This window comes from Budorcas taxicolor, chromosome 4, assembly GCF_023091745.1.
Source record: "Budorcas taxicolor isolate Tak-1 chromosome 4, Takin1.1, whole genome shotgun sequence".
Classification (NCBI taxonomy): domain Eukaryota; kingdom Metazoa; phylum Chordata; class Mammalia; order Artiodactyla; family Bovidae; genus Budorcas; species Budorcas taxicolor.
The window spans coordinates 119781116-119791552 of NC_068913.1; the positions used below are offsets into that span (position 1 = coordinate 119781116).

The following is a 10437-nucleotide window of genomic DNA, read 5'->3' on the forward strand; positions in this document are numbered from 1 at the left end:
TAACTTTTTTTAGGATATTATTCTTGCTAACTTTTCAATACTTGAAGCGCATGAGTGAAGTCACGCCAGCTCACTCCTAGAACTGCGCCGCAAGTGCACACGGAAGGCTTTTCCGAGTGTTTATCAACAAGCAAGAGCCCGTGTTACAGGCCAAATACTGACGCTTTACTGAACCTCGGCACTGGAAATTTGTTCAGAATCCTCCCACACCGACAGGGTCCTCTTCTCAGCCCCCCCAAGGAGACGGCAGGGCACTGCTGCAGAAGGTGTACCCTGGGGGCGTGTGGGCCTTCATTCCTCAGCTGTTGCAGATTTCAAGGTGACGTTTTTGTTGAACGCCAAGGGCCTCCCCAAGATGAAGCGGAGGAGCCAAGAGATAAGAAATACACACAGGAAGAAGGAAGGAGCCCCGGCCGGTGACAAGTGTCAGCGGAAGGAGCCAAGAGAGCCCTCTGGGCGGCCAGGCAGAGCGCTAGCCGGGCCGGAGAAGCGCGGCGGACAGCGGGCGGAGGGAGCCGGGCCGGCCCGGGCAGAGGCCGAGCAGGAAGGCGGCGAGGAGAGGCTGCCAAGAGGCCCGAGGAGGGGAGCCGGGGTCAGAGGCGGAGTGCGGGGCGGCCCGGCGTCTGCCCGCCCCTCCCACCTTCCTGCTGAGCCGGGCGCCCAGCTGGTCAAGGAACCACGTGGTCCCTCTCCCTGCTGGGCCAGGACCCTCTGTGCTTTCACCCCTCACCTGCGAAAGCTAACCGGCAGGGGGAGGGCACAGTGCTTTAGCTTAGCTTAAAGAACCTGCATTTTTTCAATTAAAAAAAAATTTTTTTTTATTGAAGGATAACTGCCTCACTGAATTTTGCTGTTTTCTGTCAAACCTCAGCTTGAATCAGTCATAGGTATACATACATCCCCTCCCTTTTGAACCTCTCTCCAGTCTCCTGCCCCATCCCACCGCCCTAGGTTGATACAGAGCCCCTGTTTGAGTTTCCTGAGCCACACAGCAAATTCCCGTTGGCGGTCTGTGTCACATACGGGAAGGTAAGTTTCCACGTTACTGTCTCCGTGCATCTCACCCTCTCGTCCCCTCTCCCCAGGTCCGTGAGTCTGTTCTCTGTGTCTGTTTCTCCATTGCTGCCCTGCAAATAAAGTCTTCAGTACCATTTTTCTAGATTCTGTATCTGTGCATTAGGATAGGATATGTATCTCTCTCTTTCTGACTTACTCCACTCTAACAGGTTCTAGGTTCATCCACCTCATTAGAGCTGACTCAAATGTGTTCCTTTTTATGGCCGAGTAATATTCCATTGTGTATGTGTACCTCAGCTTTCTTATCCCTTCATCTGTCGATGGACATCTAGGCTGCTTCCATGTTCTAGCTATTATAAACAGTGCTGCAGTGAACAGTGGGATACACGTGTCTCTTTCCATTTTGGTTTCCTCAGGGTATATGCCTAGGAGTGGGATTGCTGGGTCATATGGTGGTTTTATTCCTAGTTTTTAAAGGAATCTCCATACCATCTTCCACAGTGGCTGTATCAGTTGACATTCACACCAACAGTGCAAGAGTGTTCCCTTTTCTCCACACCCTCTCCAGCATTTATTGTTTGTAGACTTTTTGATGATGGCCATTCTGACCAGTGTGAGGTGATATCTCACTGTAGTTTTGATTTGCATTTCTCTAATAATGAGCGATGTTGGGCATCTTTGCATGTGTTTGTTAGCCATCTGCATGTCTTGTTTGGAGAAACGTCTGTTTAAGTCTTTTTCCCACTTTTTGATCGGGTTGTTTGTTTTTCTGGTACTGAGTTGTATGAGCTGCTTGTATATTTTGGAAATTCATCATTTTCATTTGCTATTATTTTCTCCCATTCTGAGGGTTGTCTTTTCACCTTGCTAATAGTTTCCTTTGCTGTGCAAAAGCTTTTAAGTTTAATCAGGTCCCACTTGTTTCAGTTCAGTTCACTCAGTCGTGTCCGACTCTTTGCGACCCCATGAACTGCAGCACACCAGGCCTCCCTGTCCATCACGAACTGCTGGAGTCCTTCAAACCCATGCCATCGAGTCAGTGATGCCATCCAACCATCTCATCCTCTGTCGTCCCCTTCCTTCTCCTCCTGCCCTCATTCTTTCCCCGCATCAGGGTCTTCTCAAATGAGTCAGCTCTTTGCATCAGGTTTCAGCCTCAACATCAGTCCTTCCAATGGACACCCAGGGCTGATCTCCTTTGGGATGAACTGGTTGAATCTCCACTTGTTTACTTCTGGTTTTATGTCCATTACCCTAGGAGGGGGGTCACAGAGGGTCTTGCTTTGATTTATGTCATCAAGTGTTCTGCCTGTGTTTTCCTCTAAGAGTTTTATAGTTTCTGGTCTGACATTTACGTCTTTAATCCATTTTGAGTTTTCTTTGTGTTAGGAGGTGTTCTAATTTCACTCTTTTACATGTAGCTGTCTACTTTTCCTAGCACCATTTATTGAAGAGGCTGTCTTTGCCCCATTGTATATTCTTGCCTCCTTTGTCAAAAATAAGGTTCCCATAGGTGTATGGATTTATCTCTGGGCTTTCTGTTTTGCTCAGTGATCTATATTTCTGTCTTTGTGCCAGTACCATACTGTGTTGATGACTGTAGCTCTGTAAGATAATCTGAAATCAGGAAGGTTGATTCCTCCAGCTCCATTCTTCTTTCTCAAGACTGCTTTGGCTATTCAGGGTCTTTTGTGTTTCCATATGAATTGTGAAAATCTTTGTTCTAGCTCTGTGAAAAAAATGCCATTGGTAATCTGATAGGGATCGCAGTGAATCTGTGGCTTGAGCTTGGTAGTATAGTCATTTTCACAACATTGATTTTTCCTACCCAGGAACATGGACTATCTCTCCATCTGTTTATGTTGTCTTTGACTTCTTTCGTTAGTGTCTTACAATCTTCTGTGTAGAGCTCTTTTGTCTCCTTAGGTGAGTTTATTCCTAGATATTTAATTCTTTTTGCTGCAGTGGTGAATGGGATTAATTCCTTAATTTCTCTTTCTGACTTTTCATTGTTAGTATACAGAAATGCAAGGGATTTCTGTGTATTGATTTTGTATCCTGCAACTTTGTTAAATTCACTGATTAGCTCTAGTCAAATTTATTTTTTAACTGGAGGAAAACTGCTTTACAATGTCATGTTGGTTTCTGCCATCCAACAACGCCAACCAGCTATAACTAACTACACAGAGTGCTGTCCCTCGTGAGCCCCCCTCCCCGCACCCCACCCTCCGGGTGTCACAGGTGCCAGGCGGGGCCCCTGTGCTGGCTGCAGCCTCTCACCAGCTCTCTGTGTTAATCTGCATTTTAAGTTTCCGACGACCCCTGCAGATAAAGGGATGGCTGTTTTTCTCATTTGTGAAATGCTTCCCATTCAGGCTGAGGAAGTGTACCCGTTAACAAGTGTGAGAGTGACGTCAAGTGAACTGTGCACCCACATCCACACTGACCCTGCCCTCCGCGCCCAGAACTGGGTTCCAGCTGGGGGGCTGTGCCACAGACCCGGCGACACAGGGAGTGCCCCCCGGCCAGGTGCCCCCCCCCCCAAGGCCCACGGCTACCTCTGGGTGTGTCCCGCCTTCCTCGAGGGGAGACACAATCAGTCAGGGTTTTGTTGAAAACATGGATTTCCACCAGTTGTGTCCTGGAGAAAACCCTGGAGAGGTGAAGGGGTGGCAGCGACTTCAGCCGTCCCAGAGCTCCTGGCTGCATCTGCAAAACCGCCACGGCCATTTTCTTCAGCTAGTGCTTCCCCGGTGCCTCGCGTGGCCAGTGCACAGAGCGGCTCACAGACACAGAGACGGGGCACACGGGGAAACAGCCCCGCCCAAGCTGGCAGAGAGGATGGAGGCAGTGCCACTGCAGGGCTGGAGGCAGGCAGGGGACGCCGCGGGCGTCCTCACGGGGCCACTGGGACCAGCGCGCACAGCCGCTCCTGGCACACCAGCTCCGGGCATCTCAAGCCGTGAGAGCTCACGCAGCACGAGGACAGGCGTGGAGTCTCGCCATCGCCCTGGGCGTGTGTGCAGGAAGAGGAACACACGCGTCTCGGCACGCGCACGTGACAATACACACACGTATGTAAGAAAATAGAAGTGCCCGTGGCCTCCACACTTCCTCTGCCACTCCCTGAAGTGACCCTGGGAAGCTCAGGAGGGCACCGCACACTTGAAGCTGGGTGGTCCCGTCTCAGGGAAGGGAAGGGAGGTGAAAGTTGCTCAGCCGTGTCTGACTCTTTGCGACCCCGTGGACTATACAGTCCATGGGATTCTCCAGGCCAGACTACTGGAGTGGGTAGGCTTTCCCTTCTCCAGCAGATCTTCCTGACCCAGGAGTTGAACTGGGGTCTCCTGCACTGCAGGCGGATTCTTTACCAGCTGAGCAATGTCGGGAGCCCCACATCTCAGGGAGTGATGGCTAGATCGGTGCTGCCAACCGTGCCCCTAACCCTTCATCAGCAGCTTCTACGAGAGCAGTTCCCATCGCCAGTGAGCATCAGTCCCCTTGCCCCAGGGGCTGTTAGAACACGGATGGCTGCCTCCGCCCGCAGTGCTGACCCAGGAGGACTGGGGCGGCCCGGAATCGGCACTGCTAGCAGCTCCCCGGCGAGGCGGATGCTCTGGTGCAGTGGCCTCACCTGGAAGAAGACTGCGGTCCCCCTACCCCAGCGGTGGGACACCCCAGCACTGCCGTCCCTGCAGGCAGCACTTCTGCTGAGAACTAATGTGAGAGCAAACCTCGGCATCCCAGAGACTGTGTAAGGTCTGCACTGGCAGGGGCTAATTCTGGAGAAAGAAACGATCTTACCTCTCAGCTCTCTACAGGGAATCTCTCATGCTGCATGAAAAGCCAACTCAGAGAAAACCTGACTTATAAGACATTAATTGGAAGGCACCTGTATATGCATTTCCAAGGAATTCTTCCTTTTATAAAATATAGGGACCTCTTCTACTTTTAATAATAGAGATTATCAGATATTTGAAAGGCTCAGGAACAGAGAAAATGAAGCATTGCCAGTTGGAGCCCATGAGCTTGGATCCAGCTGCCGGCTGGATAATTAGTCAGCAAGAAACAGAACTGGACTCCAAAATGGAAAAGCATCTTCGTCCAGGCCTCAGACACGGCTGAGAAACCACCGCCGGCAAGACCCCAAGACGTAGGCGCCTGGATTCAAGCCGTGGGCTGCCGGCCACTTCACAGGCGGCCTTCCCCTGACAGTCAGCACCCGCCCTGTAAGCCCCAGGGACCAAGGCCGGGGAGGGTCAGTCCCCACAGCCCTGCCCCCATCCTGCCCAGGCTCGAGGCTTCTTGGAGGACGGAAGGGAGCTAGAAGGGGGCCCCGGGGCCACGAAGGCACCTTCTGATGGAGGTGACCGGCACGGACACGCTGCACACACGCGGTGTCCCGTAGACCGGAATACTTGACACTGGGACATCTTCTGGGCCCGTGGAGAATGTGTTCCACGCATCACACACCTGAAGGACCACGAGGCCAAACTGAGTCCCGAGGAAGGAGGACATAGCTTGTGCTTTGCAGTGAGCCACCGTTGGCCCCCAGTGCCGCGAAAGGCGCGGGCTAAGGGGCGGCACGCCCAAGTCCACGCACCTCCCACGCGACCTTGGCCCGTAGCATTTTACAAACCGCACGTGGCCAATTGCGCCCAGCAAATGTGTGCGCTCATCTCAGCAACCCTGGTTTGCTCAGAGCTGTCGCCCTCAGCGGACAACCACGATTCCCGTTACCTCGTTTGTCCTGAGAGCAGAGTGCTTTTCTAGATATCTCTGTACCAAATGCAGACCTTTATAAAGAGGCCTGAGCCTGGGGGAACGTTACAGACTGTATTTGAGGACTGTGCCTTCAAAGCGAAACCAAAGTTTGCGATAAGCTGTGATAAGCCGCCTTCGTATTTAGGCTGGCAGTGAAATCGCGATGGGTAGGTAAGTCCTAAAAATGCGTTCTGTAGCATGGAGACACACGATCATCCATAAACTGATTACCTCAGCTTATTTTTTTTAGCTCTTTAGGCAACAGCGGTGGGTTCAAAATGAGGATTTCAGAGCTTGGTGAGAAAGGCAGGATGAGTAACCAACTCAAAGGGAGGAGATGGTCTTTCCCATGGATTCCCTTTTTGGAAATGTTCACACTGAAAGGACGGTTCCTCACCTGCAGCTGTGAGGGACGACGCTGCGGAGCCAGGGGACGTGCCATGCTAGGCATCACTCAGGACAGCCTGGCGTGGGCCTGGGGGGTGGCACTGCCCAGGGGCGGGCCTGTGAGGCTCCAGGGGCGCTGCGAGCGCAAAATAAGCGTGTGACCCACTGTACCCGGCTCGGGTCCCTCCTCATCTCAACTCCTCACCAGCGTGCTCCCTGCCACCAAGCAAGTCTCGCCAGCAGGTGCCCCTTCCTGAAATCTCCGCCCACGCCCTCTGGGCTGGCGAGTGTGAGGGCAGCTGGGGGAGGGTGCTGGGGACCCCGGGGCGCTGCCCAGTGTGGCTCATGGTGGGCGCGGGTGCTCAGTTCACAGAGATCAGCCAGCGCCTGCTCTGCTCCTTCTGCACGGACATCGACGCTCTCTTCTCTGAGGTGGACCACTGCCTGGCCGTCAACCGCAGCGTCCTGCAGCAGCTGGAGGAGCGCTGTGGCCGCGAGCTCTCCGAAGAGGAGTGGGGCGAGATCCAGACCCAGGTAGGCGCGCCAGGCCGGCCCTGCAGCGGGCAGGGAGGGGAGGGGGTGAGCTGGGCAGATCCAGACCCAGGTAGGTGCGGCCAGCCTGCCGGGGGCGGAGGGCCACGCACTGCGTAGAGGGGCCTGGGATGTGTGTCTGCCGCCACAGGGCCCTGGGACCCTCGTCACCCACTCTGGGGTGAGGCTAAGGGCCTTGGGTGTGGAATTCCGCTTTGATGAAGGCGTCTAGTGAGCAGGGAAAGCACCAAGGTCAAAGGCCTCCCCACGTGCCCCCACCCTGAGCTTCCTGCCAGTCTCAGCCTGTGCACCCCTTGCATCTGAGGAGAGGGACTCCAAACCTGGCAGCGGAAACACTTACTTCAGTTTAGTTCAGTTCAGTCGCTCCGTTGTGTCCGACTCTTGGCGACCCCATGAATCGCAGCACGCCAGGCCTCCCTGTCCATCACCATCTCCTGGAGTTCACTCAAACTCATGTCCATCGAGTCGGTGATGTCATCCAACCATCTCATCCTCTGTCGTCCCCTTCTCCTCTTGCCCCCAATCCCTCCCAGCATCAGAGTCTTTTCCAGTGAGTCAACTCTTCGCATGAGGTGGCCAAAGTACTGGAGCTTCAGCTTTAGCATCATTCCTTCCAAAGAAATCCCAGGGCTGATCTCCTTCAGAATGGACTGGTTGGATCTCCTTGCAGTCCGAGGGACTCTCAAGAGTCTTCTCCAACACCACAGTTCAAACGCATCAATTCTTCGGCACTCAGCCTTCTTCACAGTCCAACTCTCACATCCATACATGACCACAGGAAAAACCATAGCCTTGACTAGACGGACCTTAGTCAGCAAAGTAATGTTTCTGCTTTTGAATATACTATCTAGGTTGGCCATAACTTTTCTTCCAAGGAGTAAGCATCTTTTAATTTCATGGCTGCAGTCACCATCTGCAGTGATTTTGGAGCCCCACAAAATAAAGTTTGACACTGTTTCCACTGTTTCCCCATCTATTTCCCATGAAGTGATGGGACCGGATGCCATGATCTTCGTTTTCTGAATATTGAGCTTTAAGCCAACTTTTTCGCTCTCCTCTTTCACTTTCATCAAAAGGCTTTTTAGTTCCTCTTCACTTTCTGCCATAAGGGTGGTGTTAGAAATCACAAAAATAGTAAAATGCATAAAGAAGTTTAGCGGCTACATAGTGTCAGAGACTGCTTAATTAAAAGAAAGTCGGTTACAAAGGTTCAGCATCTGATAGACTGTGTTTGAAGTGGGTTATCCCGGGTGGGCTGTGGTCCCTTCCATTTTTGCAGGAGTAGCACAGCACAGACATAACCAGCGTTATTTTAGCCCAGGGTGAAACGTCTTCACATTTAGAAGACCCTCGTCTGTGGGTGCCTGGTTCTCACGAAACTCGGGGCACTGCCCGCCGTGGTGTGGCCCGCACGTGTGACCGCCCGCCCCTGTGTTGCAGGCCCTGTGCCGGGAGGCCCCCGACTGCCCCATCTGCCTCGCCGCGCTGGCGCCACGGGAGAGGGTCCTGCTGTCCTGCTCACACGTGTTCCACCATGCATGCCTCCAAGCCCTGGAGGAGCTCTCCCTGGGGGACAGCGCACCTTTCCACACGTGTCCGCTCTGCCGCTGCTGCTATCAGAAGAGGATTCTTGAATGTTGAATTCACAGGGAAAAAATTGCATGATTCGGGGGGGGAGTGTTAACCTTATTGTTGGTAGTTGTACATTAGGAAAGCTGACAATATTTTAAAAGCTCACAAACCCATCCAAGTCTAGTCTTTATAAAAAGAAAACTTCAAATTCATAAGTTGAGTCAGCTGAAGTGAGAAATGGATTAAAAACTTCTATCTTGGAGGCTCTACAGTTTGCTGATTAGCTTGGCTTCTGGTTGGTGGGCTGGGCTGCCCGTGAGAGTACAGTGACTCCCTCCTCAGCCCCTCACAGCGTCTCCCCAGGCCTGCTCGACAGCGGCAGCTCACGTCCGACTGCAGGCTGAACCCAAACCTCTTAGAGCGTCCAAAGGCCCTCTGCCACTCAAATGCTTGCTTGTAGTTGTTGCTTTATCTCTATGGGATAAGTTACTGTTGACTCCAGCACTTTGAATACATAAACCCAAGATATAAAAATAAGATCTTCACTGGTTTCAACATCAGTTCAGCCACTCAGTGGTGTCTGACTCTTTGTGATCCCCTGGACTGCAGCATGCCAGGCTTCCCTGTCCATCACCAACTCCCAGAGTTTGCTCAAACTCATGTCCATCAAGTCAGTGATGCCATCCAACCATCTCATCCTCTGTCGTCCCCTTCTCCTTCCGCCTTCAATCTTTCCCAGGGTCTTTTCAATCAGGGTCTTTTCCAGTGAGGCAGTTCTTCCCATCAAGTAGCCAAAGTATTGGAAGCTTCAGCTGCAGCATCAGTCCTTTCAATGAACGTTCAGGACTGATTTCCTTTGGGATTCACTAGTTTGATCTCCTTGCTTTTCAAGGGACTCTCAAGAGTCTTCTCAACACCACAGTTCAAAAGCATCAGTTCTTCGGCACTCAGCTTTCTTTATGGTCCAACTCCACATCCATACACGACTACTGGAAAAACATAGCCTTGACTAGACGGGCCTCTGTCAGTAAAGTTACGTCTCTGCTTTTTAATATGCTGTCTAAAACAGCACATCACGTATTAATAACTCAGAGCCACATGTTCATGGCTCACATGTAAAGAAATCCATGAATCTTCCTGGGAGCCTGGTTATTCACAAGCACTGACCATAGGGTCCTGGCGAGGTGCCCCAGCTGCTGGGACAGAAGAGGCCCCAGATGTTAGGGACAGAAGAAGCAGCCTGTCCTTCTGAACTTGCCCGCCTGTCAGCAGTGGGAGAGGGCCGAGGAGCTGCCCTCAGTGGCTCCTGGCTCTCAGCTGCTCTGCCTGGGGTCTCCAGCGAACCCTCCCCCGCGCTGAGGAAGAGCAGGTAGACTTTTCCTTTTAACTAAAAAAAAAATTCTTTTTATTTGGGTCTTAGTTGTGGCTTGCAGGATCTTCACCGTGGTGCCTGGAGTGTGTAGGATCTTAGTTCCCAGACCGGGGGTCGAACCCACATCCCCTGCATTGGAAGGCAGGTTCCTACCCCTGGGCCACAGGCAGGTCCTGCAGGCAGGCTTTGCGGCCACCCTGGTGCTCCTGGCAGGTCAGTGCAGCCACAACTAACAGCCAGGCCAGGAGGCAGGGACAGACAGGCGGCCAGGGCCAGCTGCACGCCTGTCAAGGTGCACAACGGCCCCAGCATCGCCTGGGAAGGAACCCCACCACGCCTGTTCCTGTTTATTTCTCATCCCATCTGGGGCATTTTCTTTACATAAAGCCCATGCACACATGGAACAACAGACTGGTTCCAAATAGGAGAAGGAGCGCGTCAAGGCTGTATACTGTCACCCTGCTTATTTAACTTCTATGCAGAGGACATCATGAGAAACGCTGGGCTGGAAGAAGCACAAGCTGGAATCAAGATTGCCGGGAGAAATATCAATCACCTCAGATATGCAGATGACACCACCCTTATGGCAGGAAATGAAGAGGAGCTAAAAAGCCTCTTGATGAAAGTGAAAGAGGAGAGTGAAAAAGTTGGCTTAAAGCTCAACATTCAGCAAACGAAGATCATGGCATCTGGTCCCATCACTTCATGAGAAATAGATGGGGAAACAGTGGAAACAGTGTCAGACTTTATTTTTGGGGGGCTCCAAAATCACC

General features: G+C 52.3%; 1 protein-coding gene across 1 annotated transcript in view; it reads left to right on the top strand.

Moving 5' to 3' along the window:
• RNF32 (ring finger protein 32) overlaps positions 1-8361 on the top strand; it is a 33354-nt gene extending 24993 nt beyond the window's left edge. The window contains exons 7-8 of the mRNA XM_052639185.1: positions 6535-6702; positions 8161-8361. Of these exons, the coding sequence (XP_052495145.1) occupies positions 6535-6702; positions 8161-8361 (369 nt within the window). The remainder of the gene's footprint in view (positions 1-6534; positions 6703-8160) is intronic.
• The last annotated feature ends 2076 nt before the right edge of the window (positions 8362-10437 follow it).